This window comes from Onychostoma macrolepis, chromosome 01, assembly GCF_012432095.1.
Source record: "Onychostoma macrolepis isolate SWU-2019 chromosome 01, ASM1243209v1, whole genome shotgun sequence".
NCBI classification, from domain to species: Eukaryota; Metazoa; Chordata; class Actinopteri; order Cypriniformes; family Cyprinidae; genus Onychostoma; species Onychostoma macrolepis.
In genome coordinates this window covers 10,819,381-10,840,701 of record NC_081155.1, presented here as the reverse complement: position 1 = coordinate 10,840,701, position 21,321 = coordinate 10,819,381, and the positions used below count along the sequence as shown (strand labels likewise).

Below are 21,321 nucleotides of genomic sequence, written 5' to 3'. Positions count from 1 at the left end.
GCTTTTGTATTAGCCAAAAATACGTGACTTTGGAGACTCTTTGACAATAGACACTTTTCATACTGAGCTTATAATTATTGTATTATTTTATTGTTCCTCGAAAAATTACATGTAACGTAAGTTAACGTTACTTTCATAAATGCACCTTCTTTTACTATTTTCAAGAAAGATATCGACATATATTTGAATTCTTTAAAGAACTCATGAATTATTTTTGTTTATATTTACTTTTTTTTGTCTTTTCTGTCTTCATTCATTCATTCAATATTTCATTAATTTTTGTGCTTGCAATTTATGTATTTCTGTTCATTCATGCAGCTTTTCTCTTTCCTTATTTCTTTTCTATATTAAAATTTAAAAAAATAGGTGAAGTATGCATATTAATATTAATTAACATTATTCTTTAGGAACAATACAAAAATATTTCTGTGAAAATGCAAAAGCAATACAGTTTTCAACTATGATATAATATAATACACTTTAGTCCATTTCATGAAAAACTCTCTTAGGATATTTTATTTGTCTTTATGCTTGTATGTTCTTTGTTGCTAAATAAATACATACAGTAACTTGTTCTGATTATTTTTCATTAATTTCTTTCATTCGTTGTTTTCTGCCTTTTCTGTTACATTTTTGCATTATTCTCATTCATTCATACATTTTTTTACTATGTATTTTAATTCATTCATTCAGCTTTTTTTCTCTATATTTCTTTCTATATTATGTCTGTCTGACCATATACAATTTTTAAAAATAGGTGGAAGACGTGCTCAGTGTTTATTGAAATATATCTATAACTTTATTCTTCAAGAATGATACAAAAACATTTTTGAGAAAATGCAACAACAATACAGCTTTAATACAATATACATAATATAATATAATAACCTCATTTCAAACTCATTGTCGATGAACATCATTGGTATTTTGGAGGTGATAGTCTAAGGCAGTTTGAAACAAGCACACATGAAAGTAATTGAATTCAGAAAACAGGTTCACACACCCACTGAAGTGTATTCGTACAGATTCCTAACATAACATTGTTTGTATGGCACGAGCAGGACAGCTCAAGCACAGTGGCTTTTAAACAGTAAACTACTGAACATACAGTGAACAGCATCCAGTCAGACAGAGAACAGATGGCTTGTGGGAAAATCAGAGCTGAATGTGTGTGTTGGCAGAGGAGCAGCATGTAAGAGTCTTAAACTCCAAAATCACCCCTATACCCTCATTCACTATTCCCTACATTAGTCCACTAGTTCAGTCCACTTGAAGGAGTGAATGAAAACGAGTGAGTGAATTCGGACACTAAGTGCACCGGAAAAATGCCGCTTTTGCATAGTTTGTGCTGCTGTTTAATAATCGTTTGAAACGGGCAGCTCCAGTAGTAAGATGAAAGGATTTATCTTGAACTCTGTCATGGAAATGATGTATAAACCCTAATTAAATAATGGAATAATCAGTTTACAATGAATTTATACCTGTATCGTATTACGCTGTAGGCCGAGTGCTTTGTAAAATTAATGGATGGACGATTCCGCCGCAGGCGCCATCTTCAGGCGAGACGCGGGAATTCATTCGGCGAGTGACTCTCACAGTGCATTATGGGTATTCTCTAGCAGTTGAGCATACATCAGTTGTACACCTGTTATTGCTGTGCATTGTGGGATTGAGTGAGTGCACTCGATAATGTCCACTAAGGTTTGGGACAACACTACAAATGGCTGTCCCCTCAAACATTGCCCTATTTAAAGGGATAGTTCACCCAAAAATGAAAATTAGCCCATGTTTTACTCTCTCTCAAGGCATCCTAGGTGTATACGACATTCTTCTTTCAGATGAATCCAATCGGAGTTATATTAAAAATTATTAAAATTAATTAAAAAAAATTTTTTTCTACAGTCCAAAAGAAGTCCAATAAAGTGCATCCATCCATAATAAAACGTGCCTCACATGGCTCTGGGGGATGAATAAAGGCCTCCTGTAAACACTTTTCTCTCACTTCCACTAGTGATGGGAGAAACTAACCTTTTCGGAGCTACGAATCAATTGAATCAATTTCTTCGCAAAATGATTCACTGTTTCGAATCATTCGGAACACCACGCGCTAGTGACGCCTGCTGGTCAAAAATGTGTAAATGTAATAAAAATGATAAAATACCATTAAATATGAAGTGTCTGTACAATATGCTGTTTTTTAAATATTTTATATTAATTCGCACAGCTTGTATTGTTTGTTTTATGGAGAGTATATAGATGCCAGTAAAAGACTATTAACTACTTCTCATCCTTTTAATTACACAAATGTCTCGTAAAAATGTCTACAAATTGATAAAACTGATCCGAGATCAGAGACGCTGGTTCAATGGTTCGCGATCTCACTGGTTTATAGAAATCGCCCCCTGGTGGAAAACCACTGAAATTTTGAAACGTTTCGAAACAGTTATGACATAATGAAGCCTCATTTACTGAAATCATGTGACTTCGTCAGTTTGACATGCTCTCCGAACCACTGTTTCGAAACAAATGATTAACAAAAGCTTCGAAGCTTCACGAAGCAGTGATTCGAAAGAGCCCATCACTAACTTCTGCTATCTGTCATACGAGCAAGCTGTTCTGGAGGATGACGTAGGATGCTAATCTTGCGAGTTTGTTTACAGGAGCAAAGGAAGCAAAGGAAAACCAGTCTCCTCTTGGCTTATATCAAAATCCTCCGGCATTTTTCTTTACAAATCCTTGTATTGTGCTTCTAATTCATGACTGGTGTTTTGTTTTGCTCTCGCCTCCGCGCTTCCACGTTCGTCACGAATCACCGGTTCTTACGCTACGCATTCGTCCTGTATCATCTACCGGAACGGCTTCCGTCTATGACAGTCAGCTGAAGTGAAGGAAAGGTGTTTATAACGTTTTAAATATGGATATTTTTCTTACAAAAACACATGGATTCGCTACAGGAGGCCTTTATTCACCCCGGAGCGGTGTGAGGCACATTTTATTACGGATGGATGCGCTTTACTTGATTACTTTCGGACTGTTGAAAAAAAACACCCGCTACTTCCATTCAAAGGCTTGGAAGAGCAGGGATCATTTTAATATGTGACCCTGGACCACAAAACCAGTCATAAGGAAACTGAGATTTATACATCATCTGAAAGCTGAATAAATAAGCTTTCCATTGATGTATGGTATTTGGCCGAGATACAACTATTTGAAAATCTGGAATCTGATGATGCAAAAAACTCTAAATATTGAGAAAATCGCCTTTAAAGTTGTCCAAATTTTTGGCTATTGCTACAAATTTACTCGTGCTACTTATGACTGGTTTTGTGCTCCAGGGTCACAAATATTGTATTCGATTGTATTCGTCTGAAAGAAGAAAGTCATATACACCTAGGATGCCTCGAGGGTGAGTAAAGCATGGTCTAATTCTCATTTTTGGGTAAACTATCCTTTCAAGGGTGTAGTCGGTGATTGGGGACGCAGCCACACACTCAGTCCAGCGACCCCTGAAAGATGAGCCTGACGCTCTTCCTGTGGCGGGCGAGCGGCCGCATGCAGAAGGGGCAGGCAGGGCAGAGGCCGTGAGCGCCGTGAGGCAGCAGCAGTCTGCTCCAGAAGGCGGCGGTGCGCTCCGAGCACACGTGTCCGCAGGGGCTGAAGGCATGCGTGGGGGGCGCGGCGTCCAGGTAGAAGGCTGACTCGCGGCCCAGCTTCAGCGGCACGTACAGGCCCCGGGAGCGGCACAGCGGGCACTCGCGCTCACCCTGCTCCAGCCCCAGCTCCTCTCCGCTCTGGGACCCGTCCTCCTCGGAGGAGCCCCTCCAGCCGTGCTGTCCGTGCACGTGGCCGCAGGTCAGGTAGGCCCAGGGCTGGTGGTCGGGGCTGGAGGAGCGCTCCAGGCTGGGGAAGGCCAGGGTGTGCAGGCCCACGGGACACTGGGGCCGCGCCGCGTTCAGCTCCCGCCGCAGCACCTCCAGGTGTTTGGGGGTCGGCGTGTGCGACAGACCCTCCGCCGAACGCCACAGCAGGGTCGCGCCACACAGGTCGATTAAAGTGCCATCCACCAGCTCGTGACACTCATTCTCCACCTACAGAGAGAGACAGAGACAGAACATGTTTCGTAATTAGTGGGACTGATCACTTCTCCATTACTTATATATATATATATATATTTCAATAAACTCCACATTAAACCTTGCAGCATTTTTGTGTGATTTTGGCAACTAAAATGTGTTTTTATTTTATTTTTTTCTCTAAAATCAATGGTCTCAAAATAAATGATGGTCAAAAAAATATTATTTCATATTACTGGATATTGATGGAGCAACGTGATTTGTGCAAAAAGAAATGGAAACAGAAGTTTGTTTTGGTTGAAAATCACATTAAAATGATTAAAACGAAATGCTCGCTTATTGATGTTTTATATTTTATATAAAAATAAAAAAAATATTTTTCATTATAAGCATTTTTTTATGTTTTATATATTATATATACAATTAAAAATATAAATATATATTTATATATACAAAATTATTTTAAAATAGAACATTATTATTCCTTAAACATTTTGATTTGAACAAACCCTGTTTGCCACTACACTCCCTCAACATTTGTGTGTGTGTGTGTGTGGTTTTTTACATTTATTTAATGGTCTCAATATAAATATATGATGATCAAAAAATATTATTTCATGTTTCATTTTATTGAATATTGGAGCAACATAATATTTATATTGATTTTATGTAATATCTATTTTAAAATAAAAATTAAAAATAAAAAAAATTTTCCTTATAAAAATAAAAAAATGACTATTGCTCATACATACTGACTTCAACAAACCTAACTAGCATCCAAATCCAAAGTTTGCTTTATGAATCATCTAAAATGTCATATAAAAAATAATATTTAAAAAACAAAATTATGATTGTGATTTTTTTTTCATACATTTTATATATGATTTAAAAAAAAATATTTTATATATTCACTAAATTTACTTTAAAATGGAATATGTTATCCATTTATAATTATATTAATATTTAATATATTCACTAAAATTATTTTAAAACAGAAAACGTCTATTATCCATTAACAACAAGGCCGGCATTTGGAACTGACACAATGGAAAACAGTCAGATATTGAGCGAGTAATGTGTCTGGCTAATATAACCATCTATAGGTAGTTTCTTTCACTTGAGTTATCCAAAGTTCAATCTGCACTGACTCTAAACGTCCAGTAGATGACGCTCTCATTCACACGACCTCCTCCTCAAACACAAGCGCTCAGCTCTGCATGAGTCAGTAATGTACAGTGAGTACATACAGAGTCAGAATGAAACAAGTCCAAACCACATCCACTATTTAGAGAGAGCAGACTATGCACTTCAGGTCTGCCGTCTCAGCCAGGACACACAAATCCAGCTTGCATCGCCAAACCACGGCCAGATAGACACACCAAACACAGCTACCGCCAATATACAGATGAGTTTACACAGGTGTGCCATCAGAAACACTGCATTAACACAATTCACAGAGTTAACACGACGAGATCTCACGAAAACGGTAGTGGCTTTTATATACAGAAATAATGCCTACCTAAATAAGCAGGTTTATTACAGTTAACTAAAACCTAAAATAAAATAAACAATAACTGAACTAAACTAAAATAAAAATTTATATTAAAAAATTTAAAAACATTCAAAAACATGTTTGCTACTCGCCAAGGTAACATTTCTTCTTCATTTTAACTTTAAGCACGAAAACAACTAGCCTACAACTAATCAAGAAAAAGTAATAAAAAACATATAAACAAAAAACTAATAAAAATGACCAAAACACTTCAAGATTACTAGAACTTTAACTGAAATTAAAGTGAAATCAATATTAAAAAAAGCTACAATAGTATATCAATGATACTAAAATAACAATGAAAATAGGTCATTTTCTTTAACTAAAGCATTGTTGCTTCTTTTGATTTTAACTTCAAACAAGGCACTTTCTGAATTATAAAACTCAAGAGATATTGAGAAACATATTTCTGAGAGGAACTGGTTTAGAGGTTTTCAGAGTGGCAGTTGTTTACCAGCGACAGTCATTTCATAACCTCTGGTTCTCACACACTGTGCATCCAGAGAGAAAAAGCTGCATGGCGAGGTTACGGACAGGACTTCTGACACCATGGAGACCAGATCTGAACAACACAACAAACTGTGCAGTCGGGCGGGAGTCATATCACGCACAACACACACACACACACACAAACACACCAGCTATGTGCTGATTCAGTCCCTGTGGGCCTTCGCTGATTGAAAAGATACACAAATACACAAATTCTTCTTCACACTGCAAACTGTGAGTGTTTGTGTGATTCCAGATAAGGACAGTGGGAAGTGTCAAGCACTAAAATGAGTATTTACCAACACATCATCAGAGTTGTCATGGCGAAGCTGGGAAACAAGGAAATGTCACCCTTATGTTTATCTGAGCGTTACAGAGATGTCGCTATGGCAAAGTTTTGACCTCGTTTTGGAGGATTTCATCAAGCCTCGGTCATTCTTTGATCTAAATTTGGTCTATTAAAGTCAGTGTAGTGTCAGCTCTCACCAGTTTTCCGGGTTTCTGAGCGGAGCGGGTCTCTCGGAGCGTGAAGACGTTGCCGCAGACGGAGATCTCTCTCCAGGAGCCTGCTTTGGACTCGCAGGTGAAGCCGTGCCGCGGTCGCATCACTAATATGCCGTTAGTGGTCAGGCCGTCCATCTGGCTGTCAGCGCACCACCATTTCGCTGCTTTCTCCTGAGGACAGAGGGAAAAGAAGGTGTTCATTCGTTTGTTGATTCACTGATTCTCTGATTTATTCTTTCACTCGCTTCATTCACTGATTCATTCATTCTTTCATTCGTTTGCTCACTTCATTCACTGATTCATTAATTCACGCACTTCATTCACAGATTCATTCGTTTGCTCACTTCATTCACTGATTCATTAATTCACGCACTTCATTCACAGATTCATTCGTTCATTAACCGATTCCTTCATTATTTCATTCATTTGCTCACTTCATTTACTGATTAATTTGTTCCCTCAATTCATTAAACAATTCATTTGTTTGCTCACTTCATTCACTGATTCATTAATTCACTCACTTCTTTCATTGATTCATTCGTTCATTCACTCACTTCTTTCACAGGTTCATTCAATGATTCGCTCAAGTCATTCATCAGTTCATTCATTCCCTCAATTTATTCATTTGCACACTTTATTCACTGATTCATTCATTCACTCACTTCATTCACTGATTAATTCGTTCTTTCATTTGTTCACTCAAGTCATTCATCGATTCACTCATTCCCTCAATTCATTCACCAATTCATTTGTTTGCTCACTTCATTCACTGATTAATTCATTTGCACACTTGGTTCACTGATTCATTCATTTGCTCACTTCATTTACTGATTCATTTGTTCCCTCAATTCATTCACCAATTCATTCGTTTGCTCACTTCATTCACTGATTCATTCCTTTGCACACTTAATTCACTGATTCATTCATTCGCACACTTCGTTCACTGATTCATTCATTCGCTCACTTCGTTCACTCATTCATTCATTCATTCATTCATTTGCTCACTTCATTCACTGATTCATTCATTTGCACACTTGGTTCACTGATTCATTCATTTGCTCACTTCATTTACTGATTCATTTGTTCCCTCAATTCATTCACCAATTCATTTGTTTGCTCACTTCATTCACTGATTCATTCCTTTACACACTTAATTCACTGATTCATTCATTCGCACACTTGGTTCACTGATTCATTCATTCGCTCACTTCGTTCACTCATTCATTCATTCATTTGCTCACTTCATTCACTGATTCATTCGTTCATTAACTGATTCATTCATTATTTCATTCATTTGCTCACTTCATTTACAGATTAATTTGTTTCCTCAATTCATTCACCAATTCATTCGTTTGCTCACTTCATTCACTGATTCATTCATTTGCACACTTGCTTCACTGATTCATTCATTTGCTCACTACATTAACTGATTCATTTGTTCCCTCAATTCATTCACCAATTAATTTGTTTGCTCACTTCATTCACTGATTCATTCCTTTGCACACTTAATTCACTGATTCATTCATTCGCTCACTTCGTTCACCGATTCATTCATTCACTCACTTCGTTCACTGATTCATTCATTCGCTCACTTCATTGACTGATTCATTCGTTCATTAACCAATTCATTCATTATTTCATTCATTTGCTCACTTAATTTACTGATTAATTTGTTCCCTCAATTCATTCACCAATTAATTTGTTTGCTCATTCACTGATTCACTGATTCATTCATTCACTTACTTCGTTCACTGATTCATTCATTCGCTCACTGATTCATTCATTCACTCACTTTGTTCACGGATTCATTCGTTCATTAACCGATTCATTCATTCATTCATTCATTTGCTCACTTCATTCACCAATTAATTTGTTCACTCACTAATTCACAGATTCACTCGTTTGCTCTCTTCATTCACTAATTAATTTGTTCTCTTACTCTTATTCACTGATTCACTCAATTATTCACGGATTCATTCGTTCACTCACTTCGTTTACTGATTCATGCATTCATTCACCTTGTTCACTAATTCATTTGCTCGCACACTTCATTCACAGATTCACTCAATCGCTCACTTCATTCATTCATTCACTCGCTCATTCATACACATAGACTACCATTTAAATGTTTGGGGTCAGTAAGATTTTTGTTTTTAAATAAACTAATACTTTTATTAATCAAGGATGCATTAAATTGATCAAAAGTGGCGGTAAACACATTTATAATATTAACAATTATAATGTTCTTTTGAACTTTTTATTTATAAAAAAATACTGAAAAAAATTATCACCATTTTCTCAATAATATGAAGTGGCACGACTGTTTTCAACATTGCTAATAATCAGAAATGTTTCTTGTGAAGCAAATAATTAGAATGATTTCTGAAGGATTATGTGACACTGACGACTAGAGTAATTATGCTGAAAATTCAGCTTTGATCACAGGAATAAATTACATTTTACAATATATTCAAATAGAAAACAGTTATTTAAATTATAATAATATTTCACAATATTACAGTTTTAACTGTATTTTTGATCAAATATATGCAGCCTTAGTGAGCAGAAGATACTTCTTTCAAAAACAATACAAAATTTTACTGGCCACAAACTTTCGAACAGCAGTGTAGTTCATTCGCATCATGAATTAGTTCATTCACTCACTCACTTGTTCATTTCCAGCCTCTCCAGGATGAGTGATAGTGGACAGATGAACACATGAAAGCATCGTGGAACGGATGGATGGATGGATGAGTATGAAAGACTGTTAGAGAGGAGAGAGATTGTGTCGGAGGAGTGTGTTTGACCCACCCCCAGGAAGATGCTTTTGGACGAGTCGAAGCCGGCGGCGTAGATGCGCGCGGTGTAGGGTGGTGCTCTCTGACACACGATCCGACACGCGAATCGCGATATAGTGCTCTGAGACGACAGCGTGTCGCTTTTGCCGTGACAACCAGGCACCGTGTCCATCACCACGAAATCAATGGGGCTTTCAGTGGACCGGCCGATCTGCAAAAGAAAGACGGTTTCTGCAATGATTAAGGGGAAATTGTGTGGGAATCTCTAATCTGTGACCCACAGAGTAAAAACAGATCGACATGAATGAAAGAGATGAAGAACTTTCAGTGTTTAGAGATTGTTTATATTGCTCTGTAACATAGAGTGACCGGTTACTGTAGTGCCTCATTTCAAGCGATCATTCTTTAATACTAGATAATAGTACAAAATAAACATGAATGAACATCAGGAGGTGTTGAGATTTCAACTTATTGAAATGTATCAATCACTCAATCAGTGTTTCAACCACAGAAAGACGTCAGTAAAACAGCTTGTAAACATTATATTTACCCCAAGAAAGCCATTCAATGTCCATAAATTCATCAGACAAAAAAAAAAAAACTTTGCTAAATATATGCACCATTACATTATTATATTTGACTTAACCTGTTGTTTTCGATATTTAATGTGTTTGAATAAATCTGGCATGAAAATAAGTTTTTAATGACAGATACCAATTAAATGTTTATATTAGAAACATGATTATATAATTAAGAAGTTGATATAAAAACATCTTTATGTGCAATTTAAATGTGTGTGTAGAACTGTTTTTATTTGAGTGTTTATTATTAAATCAATGTGATGAATTGATTATTAAATAAACTTTATTTTCGGTTTCAGCTAATTTTGTTAATTTTGGTTTTGGTGTTGCATTTCGGTGCCTCACTGGTTTGAAGAATGCAAACCACATCACAATACAAATGCACCCACTAAATCTGTACACAATTCAAACACACAGTTACCTGAAGAAACATAAACATACCTGAAACATGTCTGTGGTGCTGTCGTGTGCGTACTCCACGACTACCGTCTGCGCCCTGGACAGTGTATACGACACACTGTGCTGGTTTTTGTTGCTGATGGCCTGCAGAAACACCACATGCACACCAGAACCCTCGTCAAGAGCATGGCGGCTCATAATATTTGCATCAGTCAAATCAGCTTACAGTTCACTTATCATATTCAGGCATGCAGGAGTAACAGATGACAATGAAACGTGAGGGTGAAGTCACTCTGGATAAATGTGTCGCATGCTACACATGCTTTAGATGCACATTCACTGGCAGCGAAGAATGATAAGAAAACCAGCTCACATTTAAACACTCGGCTTGTGCAGAAGCCCTTAAAAATTCAATGTGACACATAAATGAGCAATAAAGGCTTTTAAAAACATATAAAAATGATTATCGGGAAAATGGGCATGTACCTTGGCGGTCTGTGGACTGCATGTGCTGTGAACGGTGCTGGGTTTGACTCCATTGGCTTTGGGTCTCTTAAACAGAGCGAAACGACTCCTTCTTCTGCCCCGGTCTCCATTCGGTAGGGAGCCGTTGTAGCTGTGGAGACAAAATGTTAGTACACAATGCTGCATTAGTAAGATTTACTAGTCATAAATGTAAATCTGATTTAGAAAGAGGAGTCTTTCTTACCCAAGGACGATGAGCTCTCCATATTTGAAGGGTTTGGAAGAGCTCAGCAGCTCCTGTTCAGGGGCCAACATCACTCTGGTCTACAGCTCAAACACTTCCTCTGAAATATTTCTCTGTCTTCCCTTCTTGATCTTGCTTCCTCAATGCTCCACCATCACGGTCTCACCATAAGACATCTAATGAAAAACACAACAAAAGCAGGTTACACTAATCTGTGGCACTAAACGAATGACTAAGCGACAGATGCCTCTGATCATATCTATGAGTATGGATCATACTCCTCCTACCATACGCCTCTGAAAGCAGCACAAAATCTAAAGCCACAAATGTTAGTCTTATTCCCGCCTGTAGGGAGGCGCCACTGAGACTATAGGGCAAAAAAACACTGCAACAAACAAATAGAAATTATAGAAAGAGAATATTACCCAGAAAAGACACATTCGATAGCACACAAGTAAGTAATGATTTCTGCAAAATAAGATGAAGGAGATCATCTCCAAATATCACTGAGATGGTTTCACTTCCTCTCAGTGTGGTTTGGCATCCGTACTGTTTTGCTCTGTCAGGGTCAAGCGTTCACGAAAAGTTAGCGCTGGCACGCGATGAAACCACAAACATAAAAATAGCAGGTGACAGACATTGCGGTTTCCGACACAAAAAACATCAACAACTCTCGCAGCCACAAATGACAGAACTTTAATCTCTCATGTGCATGAACAGAGATAAACAAGTGCAAAACAAAAAACACACATAAACATAGATGCAAAATCAAGACATCACAAATAACAATACAAACATCAGTGTAAACATAACTAGAAAACAACCATAAACTAGACAAAAAAGTTAGTCAAGACAAACTTTAGGTTGGTTTGAGAAAGCCTAGCCTGAAAGTTTAAAACAGTTGTAAAAACCTGAAGTTTGAAAATTTAGATAGATTAGACAGATGTTGATAACATGTTTTCTCAAGCAAACCTAATAAATGGATAAAGCAACACACACACACACACACACACACACACACACACACACACACACACACACACCTAACCCTAAGTACAATTCTACTAATTAACACAAGTTCCAAGCAACAAACAAACATAAATAAATGTGCAAAGAAACACAAACAAAACAGCACAACTAAACAAAGTGCAAACAAACAAACAAAACAAGAAACGTGAAAAAAATAATGCAGCAAACATGCACAAATTAACCAAGAAACAAAACATCAAACAAAACACACAAACAATTACAAACAAACATAAACAAGTGTAAATAAACAAACACACACCAGTGCAACTAAACAAAGAACAAAGCAACAACAAAAAACAACAACAAAACAAACATGAATAAAAATACAAAGCAGCAAACATGCACAAATTGACCAGCAAACAATACATCAAACAACAAAATAACACACAAACAATTACAAACAAACATAAACAAGTATAACAAACACAAATCAGTGCAACTCAACAAAGTGCAAAGCAACAAACATAAATAGAAATGTAACGCAGCGAAAATACATATGTAATTTAACCAACAAACACAACTGCAAATCAACAAATACTGTATGTGCAAAGTAACAAACAAAACAAAAACAAACACAACAACAAATCTACAAACAAATGCAAAGCAACAGACAAACAAAAATAAGAGTAAAGTAGCAAACAAAAACCAGCAGACCTCAACAAAGTGGAACAAACAAAACATAAATAAAAACATAAAGTGGCAAACATACACATGGATAAATTAACCAACACAACTCCAGATCAACACACACACACACCATGTCACACTCTTCAGTAACACTGAACGAGGAGATGTAGGAATTCGTCAAAATGAGAGTCTTTAATATCCACCAGGGAACACAGGGAACGTAGGAAACACAGAATGACGTTTAAGAACCGACAAACACTAACTGAATGGACAAGACCTTAAATACACAGAGAATTAAGGGACTAATGACTAGACGAACCAAATCACATAATGAACGGGAGACAGAAACTGGGTCACGGAGCACATGGGGAGTAAAAACACACACAAGACAGTCCACAGGCGTGACATTTCGACCCCCTCCTGGAAGGCGCGTCCTCGCGCCGTAGAAACAACTGAGGGAGGGACGGGTGGGAGCTTGGGAGGTGGCTCTGGAGGAGGACGGACCCCCGGGAGAGGGCTGGCAGACAGAGACCAGGGGGGCAACGAAGGAGGGAGGAGCCAGGGAAGAGACAGAAGGGACCTGGAGCAGGAGGAGCACAGCAGGACCCAGGCCACAGCCATGATGATGGACCACGGTGGAGCCGACGGAGAGAGGAGCCATGGAGGAGGGATGGCCGCCGACTCCAAGGGGCCAACCAATGGTGGCGGAGCAGGTGGTGGAGGAGCCCGAGGCGGAGACGGAGAGCCGACGAACCAGGGGGATGCCGAGGATCCGGGGGGCCAAGGGCTCTGGCGACAGAGGCGGAGGCAGAGATCTGGGGATCCGCGGCGGAGCCGAAGTGACTGAGGATCAAGGTGGAGCTGGCGGGAGGAAGAAGCCCAACGGAGCTGGTGGGACGGAGCGACGAGGCACAGCCAGAGGAGAGGAGACCAGAGGCGACCCACGGCGCTCGCACCGGGCTCAAACCAACAAACACAACTCCAAATCAACACACACACACACACATCATGTCACATTCCTCAGGAACACTGAACGAGGAGACCTAGGAATTTGTCAAAACGAGAGTCTTTAATATCCACCAGGGAACACAGGGAACGTAGGAAACACAGAATGACGTTTATGAACCGACAAACACTAACTGAATGGACAAGACCTTAAATACACAGAGAATTAAGGGACTAATGACTAGACACACCTGAACCAAATGACATAATGAACGGAGACAGAAACTGGGTCACGGAGCACATGGGGAGTAAAACACACAAGACAGTCCACAGGCGTGACATTTCGACCCCCTCCTGGAAGGCGCGTCCTCGCGCCGTAGAAACAACTGAGGGAGGGACGGGTGGGAGCTTGGGAGGTGGCTCTGGAGGAGGACGGACCCCCGGGAGAGGGCTGGCAGACAGAGACCAGGGGGGCAACGAAGGAGGGAGGAGCCAGGGAAGAGACAGAAGGGACCTGGAGCAGGAGGAGCACAGCAGGACCCAGGCCACAGCCATGATGATGGACCACGGTGGAGCCGACGGAGAGAGGAGCCATGGAGGAGGGATGGCCGCCGACTCCAAGGGGCCAACCAATGGTGGCGGAGCAGGTGGTGGAGGAGCCCGAGGCGGAGACGGAGAGCCGACGAACCAGGGGGATGCCGAGGATCCGGGGGGCCAAGGGCTCTGGCGACAGAGGCGGAGGCAGAGATCTGGGGATCCGCGGCGGAGCCGAAGTGACTGAGGATCAAGGTGGAGCTGGCGGGAGGAAGAAGCCCAACGGAGCTGGTGGGACGGAGCGACGAGGCACAGCCAGAGGAGAGGAGACCAGAGGCGACCCACGGCGCTCGCACCGGGCTCAAACCAACAAACACAACTCCAAATCAACACACACACACATCATGTCACATTCCTCAGGAACACTGAACGAGGAGACGTAGGAATTTGTCAAAACGAGAGTCTTTAATATCCACCAGGGAACACAGGGAACGTAGGAAACACAGAATGACGTTTATGAACCGACAAACACTAACTGAATGGACAAGACCTTAAATACACAGAGAATTAAGGGACTAATGACTAGACACACCTGAACCAAATGACATAATGAACGGGAGACAGAAACTGGGTCACGGAGCACATGGGGAGTAAAAACACACACAAGACTGTCCACAGTTCTGACACACCAACACAACTCAAACTGCAAAGCAACAAAAAACAAGAAACACATAAAAATATAAAGCAGCAGCAAACAAACAAACAAACAAACCAACATAAACACAAGTGCAAAATAACAAATGATTACAAACCAACAAATGTAAATAAGCAAAAACAACAACAACACAAGGACAAATCAACAAACAAAATAATCTAACATAAATACAAGAACTGAACAACAAACAAACAAACAAACACAGGTTTAAATCATTTAACAAGCATCAACAAAAGCACAAAATCAATAGAGAAAACTACTTTGTATACTGAAGCATCTGTGTATGATTATTTTTTAGCAATTGCATGGCTAACAACAACACACCTGCATGTAAATGTGCAAACCTTCATCCGCTTGCTGTCGTTCCTGTGGGTCTGTATGAATGACCCAGAGAGAGCTCTCTTAAACAGGACGGATATCTGATCCAGGCTTGAAGCACTTAATCATCTGTCTGACAGGACGACTCTGACATAGTGTGAATAAACTCCTCACCTCATTCCTGCCTGACACACACACACACTAACCAAGCCACACAAAGCCAGATATGTTTCTTAAGGACAGATACTGTCAGCCCTAAAGGCAGCATGTGTGTGTGTGCGTGTGTGTGTGTGTCACACCCCGGCCTCGTCCCTGTATCCATGCCAGACATTTGCTCAGAATACAGAAGACATTTGCACTCTTGCCAGCCGGCTACAACACACCGCAGCGTTTCCACAGCGACCAGTATACACTGGGTGATGCAGGGCACACACCTCTCTGAGTTTATGCTCTTTGAAGTATGCAAGGGAACGTTTGCTAATGATGGGCTGTGATTTATGAGCGATTTATAAGGATTGAAACACACACGTATTCATATAAGCATGCATGTTTAGCTCAGATTTCTGAGGTGGTGAGGCGTAATGGTTAAAGATAAACATAGTTGCTGGGGGGTTCAGGCTTGTTGCTAGGGTATTGCTCTGCGGTTGCTAGGGTGTTATGTAAACATCACCAGGTGAAAATCACAAGTCTGATCACTTATAAAAGTAATTGCAAGTAATGATAGAGCGACATTTATATGGGGTTTAATTTGAAAGCAACTAAATGTCTACGAAACTTTAAGAAGCAAAAGTTAATTGAGCACTTTCATAATAAAACCTAAATATTTAGTGCTAAAACATTGTTGCAACCATGTATGAATGAAAATGTCATATAAACTCATATTAAACAAAACTAATATACATGTACTACATGTATACAATGCAACATATATACATGGGAATGGGATTACCGCTTGCACGTTTGCTCCGCCCACTTTTGAATTAACCGTCCAGCAGTGGCTTCTGCTTGGTTTTAATTTTAAAGCTTTCGTTTTTTACACAAACGGCCACAGTTATTTTCCTTGCATTGTGCACAGTTAAACAAAATAAACTTCTTAAATTCAAGTATTATCCCTCAGGGTACTTTTTGAGGCACAATAGTTACATTTAAGAAGTGAATGAAGTAATATCTAAAATTGAGATGGACAAAAACCCAAAGTATGAGCAAGAGTGACTCTTGCCTTAGCAAATAGACTGCTAATAGCAGCTGAAGCTCTGATGGTGAGATCTGACAAAGCTGGCCGTGTGAGTGGTTTCCTCCTGCTCCAGAGGGAAGGTGGGCCGACACAGAGCTTCATTCACCCCACGTCTGACTCTGAAAGCCCCTCGCTGGGCTCTGAGCTCTGCATAGTCCCACCCGACCAACTCACGAGTCAAAGAGTGACTTCACTGTCCAACAACAAAGGATCTTTCATGACACACGCTATCCACACACACTCACACGACCTCCACGCTGATGCAGAGATTGAGAGCACGCTCGACTCAGACAGAGCTGCAGTTCTCTTCATCTATTGTATGTGTGAGAGAGACGGTTAGTTTGTTTGTTTAACCACGTCATTTTAGCAGTGCAATAGAGAGAAGTCTTTGTTTTGATTAAGCTGCAAAGGCTTATTATCTCAGATTTATATATAAATGTAAATGCAAAGTTAGTTAGTGTTGTTGTGTTTCTGATTCACATTCTTTACGGATCTAATGCAAATATACAACCAAATATTCAGGAAATTCCAGCTGATTCTGTGTAAATGATTTTTTATTTATTCATATGTTCTGAAATTATGAACAAATGTGGAACATTTGCACATTTTCATCAATGTCATGTTTTGCATGAAAAATGTTTTCAGGATAGGCGGAATATGGCCACAGAAGATCACAGTGTTTACCAGAACAGCAACCACAGAAGCTTGTACATTTATCCCTCCTCTTTATACATAACCATTGGTGTGCGTTAAGGATTTCGAGCATCGGACCCAATGCATGCTGGTTTAGTCTTTTGTCGGGAGAGCAGCTTTACTCTTAGCATTGACTATGAACAGTGTTTGAGTTGCACTGAATTAAACATACAAGAGAATTTGAGGTTTATGGAATACTTTGCAGAAAATATATCCTAAAATTTTAAAAAGAGAGAGCCGAATGGATCCGGAGATCAGCTGAAGACAGAGATGAGTGTGAGGAAGAGAAGACAAAAACAGTGAAGGGACAGTGTGATTTTTATGATACTGAATATCATTGGTGACATTTTTGTTGGACCGATTAAGCAATTATTTAAAATAAACAAAAAAAAAAATTATTTTTGTTTTGGTTTACTGGTTTGTTTGTTTGTTCATTACTTACAATTTTTTCCAAATGCTCACAACATAAAATCTTTACTTGTCACACAATTTCTGAAAGCTAACACTCAAACAGCAGAACCACACATCAAATCTGCAGAACTATTCACTAATTCTTGGCCCTTGACTCAGTTTTCAATTTCATAAAACACTTTTTGCAAAACACAACACACAATTCTCTATGTAACACACAAAAATCTAACAGGAATTAATGTTATGGCAAAGGTGTTTGCAAATGTTTGCTTTTGAGATGTGTTTGTGATATTTTGAATGCAGTGCTTCATTTTGCAAGAGATGCGAGGCATTTTGCATTTTGCGTGTGCAATTCTTGGATTTGTGTGTAAAGTTTTGAAAAAAGAGGCAACGTTTTGAAAATGTGTGTAAGCAGTTGAAAAAAACTGTAAAATGTAATTAAAATGTTTGTTATGCATTTCAGCACGTGTGAGTTTGCCCAAAATAACAGAACGACGTGGCCCCTGCTGACAAAAAATGTTTTTCTTTCAATGAAGCATGGCAAATTTCATTATTCAACTCAAAAAATGAACACTGAAAGCATATGTGCAAGCTGTTTTCATTATTCAACAAGAAAGCGACATGAAAGGAAAGGGCAGTTACTTTTTTTACAACAACTTTAAATAAAATGAAATAAATCAATTTACATAAAAGAATTTACATAACTTGATAGCATTTTTGTTATAATGGTTATGTTTTTCATTAATTTTAGGGGAACAAATGGGCAAACAGATGAAAAAATGAAGCAAAGTAAACTATTCAATAGCCTATAAAAAACTTTACATAGTTTGATTAATTTTACTTCAGCTATTTTTTACCGTAGGCCTATTAGACTTCTTTTCTTCTTCAAAAGTTTGAAGTTTATTGATGACAGTGGTCGCTAGTACCAAGTTGTCACAGTTTTTGTTGACAAAAACGTTTTTTGTGCTCATTTTCTCATTGTCAGATGTTTTTAAACTTACTTTGTATCCTCAGAAATGACAAACTACACTCTTAAAAAAATAAAGGTTCCAAAAGGGGTTTTAACAGCGATGCCATGAAGAACTAGTTTTGGTTTCCCAAAGAACCTTTCAGTGAACAGTTCTTAAAAGAACCATTTTTTCTTACAGTGTGAAGAACATTTTAACAATCTAAAGAACCTTTTGTGGAATGAAAAGGTTCCATGGATGGCAAAGGTTCTTTGTGGAACCATTGATGCCAATAAAGAAGCTTTATTTTTAAGAGTGTATAGTGCACACCGCGCGCGATCGAGCCTGTGGAGGAGGAGGAAGATCCGGAGCCTCTTCAGACATGAAACATGATAATGCGCTTATTCACATTATATTGTATTGTAGCAGTATTCATAGATGTGAACATCCTGAGCGGAAATCAACGCTGACAATCACACACTATCATTACATATATGCTGACAGCTGTCAATCAATCAGTGACGGTTCAACGACAACCAAAGCATACCTTCTCACAACAAAGAAACGATAAAAAAACGCATATAGCCTATGTGAAATTAATTAACAAGACGCAGAAACAAATAAAGCAGACACTAGATGTAAATATGAGAATATGCTGAACTCTCTGAAACGAATTTTTCATTTGAATCATAGGTTAATCACATTCAGCACATAGAATTAGCTATTTATTTCTTAGACTAACAAAAGTTTTTGAATTTCTTTTGGTTTGGTTTATACATTTCTGTGGAGTTCAATGCATTTTGCACATTTCTTGCAAACGTTTGCATAATAGATATAAAACAAAATGAAATGTGCCCGGGCTGCCTTACAGTGCTTTAATTTCTATTCACTAAAGGTAAGCTTACCTCTAATAAGACTTTTTAGTGTGCCTTCTCAGATATGCGCCAAACTAAAGAAACTCCAGGTGGACTGACTCATGAGTTGTCGGAAATAAGTGACAACAGTCGTTCTGTTTGTCGGATAAAATGCCAAAAATAATCATGTAAAGGAGTGAGGCAGGATGTCTTCAGCGGTCTCCGTGCACTGACAGCTCTCCAGAATAACTCCGCGTCTGCCTACAAAGCGTGAGAGCCGACGTCACAGAGCACCGCGAGGGATTATGGGTAACGAAGTCCGCCCATTAGTCCTTAACTATCACCCCTTTACATTTGGATTTGTAGCAGTTATAACCACAAAAAAGTGTTTTTAGTAGCCTACATAAATAATAAGTGAATTATTTATCAATAACATTATACTAGGTTAGCAATGTCACACCTTTAACATTTAAATGAACTGTACAGAATGGAATGGAATATAGAATAACAGCGCAAAAGAACAAAGCTATAATGTACTAGAATGTGAATGTACTGGAATAGAATAGAATAGAATGTAAAGGGAAGGGCAGAGAATGCTGCATTTAATAGCATAACATTAAAAAACAGTAGTATAACAGAATGGAATAGAACGTAACAGTCTGAAATAAACAGACTAGAATGGAACAAATAACATCAGAATAGAATAGAACAGAATAGAATAGAATGTTAGACTATATTAGAAGAAACAGACCAGTTGAGAACATATAGCAAAAAATAGAATAGAATAGAATGTGGAATTTAATAGTATAGTACTATGTGATAGCATAATACGGCATAATAGAACAGAACAGAATAGAACAGAATAGAATGTGGCATATAACAGCATAAGATATAATAGACTGTAGCATAATATGCCATAATATGATTGAATAGAATAGAAATTAGACTCAATTAGAAGAAACAGACCAGACTAGATTTAGGCTGATGATACATGGGGCAACTTTTTGAACAATTTTGCTGGGCAATTTTTTTTGAGCAATGTTGCTTGGGCATTTTCCCATTGAAAATGGGTAACAAATTTCAATCTGGATATTTTAGATCAGTCGTGGGCCCTGTGTCTCACCTGATTGCCCACTGAGGCAAAATTTCCCAAAGTTGCCCAGCTGCGTTACTCAAAACGTTGCCCAGTGTATCATCAGCCTGAGACTAGAACAGAATAGAATATGGCATATAACAGCATAAGATATAGTATATTGTAGCATAATATGGCATAATAAGAGTGAAAATAATAAAATGTAACAGACTAGATTAAAAACATTCAGCAATACAGAATAGAACAGAAAATAATAGAATAGAACAGATCTTAAAATGTGGGAATATAAAAGCCCAGGGTGACGTCATTGTTGCTCAGTCCGACAGCAACCCATAAATGCATGTTTGACTAAGCGAGTGTTTGCCATGCAGTGATAGGGTGTTATTGTGGTGTGTTGAATCGACACAGGTGTAGTCATGGGTGTAGTCCACACAAACATAAACAGGCAAAGCCATGCGTTTACTCACACAGTTTAACCTTTAGTCTCTCTTCAGACCAAGCAATCCCCAAATTACCCTTTAAAATGAGTCAGATTCCAACACACAGCAACAGCATTCAAACACTTCCCTCACCCGTCCGCCGTAGGCAAAGCCATGAGCCTGGCAGAGGCACTAATCTGCATCTGTTCTATTTCATATCTGTCTGTCTGACCGTCTGTCTGTCTGCCCAGCCCACCCCTCACTCCGTCTCTCCCTCTCTCTCTCTCTCTCTCTCTTTCTCTTGCTCTCTCTCAGAGCACATTACGCCCCGGGGACATTTTTTTCACCAGATGTTCCTCTAAAGGAAGTACTTCAGCATGGGTTTGTTGCCACAGTT

At 38.8% G+C, this 21,321-nt stretch overlaps 1 protein-coding gene across 3 annotated transcripts; it reads right to left on the bottom strand.

Moving 5' to 3' along the window:
• Positions 1-775: 775 nt before the first annotated feature.
• On the bottom strand, positions 776-21,114 carry peli1a (pellino E3 ubiquitin protein ligase 1a). 3 transcript variants are annotated; one of them, XM_058790200.1, is made up of 7 exons: positions 19,464-21,114; positions 11,106-11,281; positions 10,883-11,012; positions 10,439-10,540; positions 9,430-9,627; positions 6,601-6,789; positions 776-4,088 (listed from the first exon to the last, which is right to left on the bottom strand). In XM_058790200.1, the coding sequence occupies exons 2-7, from the start codon at positions 11,174-11,176 to the stop codon at positions 3,492-3,494; spliced, it is 1,287 nt and encodes a 428-aa protein (XP_058646183.1). In that variant the 5' UTR covers positions 11,177-11,281; positions 19,464-21,114; the 3' UTR covers positions 776-3,491. The 3 variants fall into 3 exon arrangements, with proteins under 3 accessions (XP_058646183.1, XP_058646195.1, XP_058646189.1); XM_058790212.1 differs by lacking the exon at positions 19,464-21,114 and adding an exon at positions 15,300-16,383; XM_058790206.1 differs by lacking the exon at positions 19,464-21,114 and adding an exon at positions 15,280-16,382.
• Positions 21,115-21,321: the final 207 nt, after the last annotated feature.

Coding starts and splice junctions, on each gene's coding strand:
- peli1a (XM_058790200.1), bottom strand. CDS start 11,176: ATGTTGGCCCCTGAACAGGAGCTGCTGAGCTCTTCCAAACCCTTCAAA. Junction 9,628..10,438: donor GCACCACAGACATGTTTCAG/GTATGTTTATGT, acceptor TTTCTTTTGCAG/ATCGGCCGGTCCACTGAAAG. Junction 4,089..6,600: donor CTCAGAAACCCGGAAAACTG/GTGAGAGCTGAC, acceptor CTCTCTCTGTAG/GTGGAGAATGAGTGTCACGA.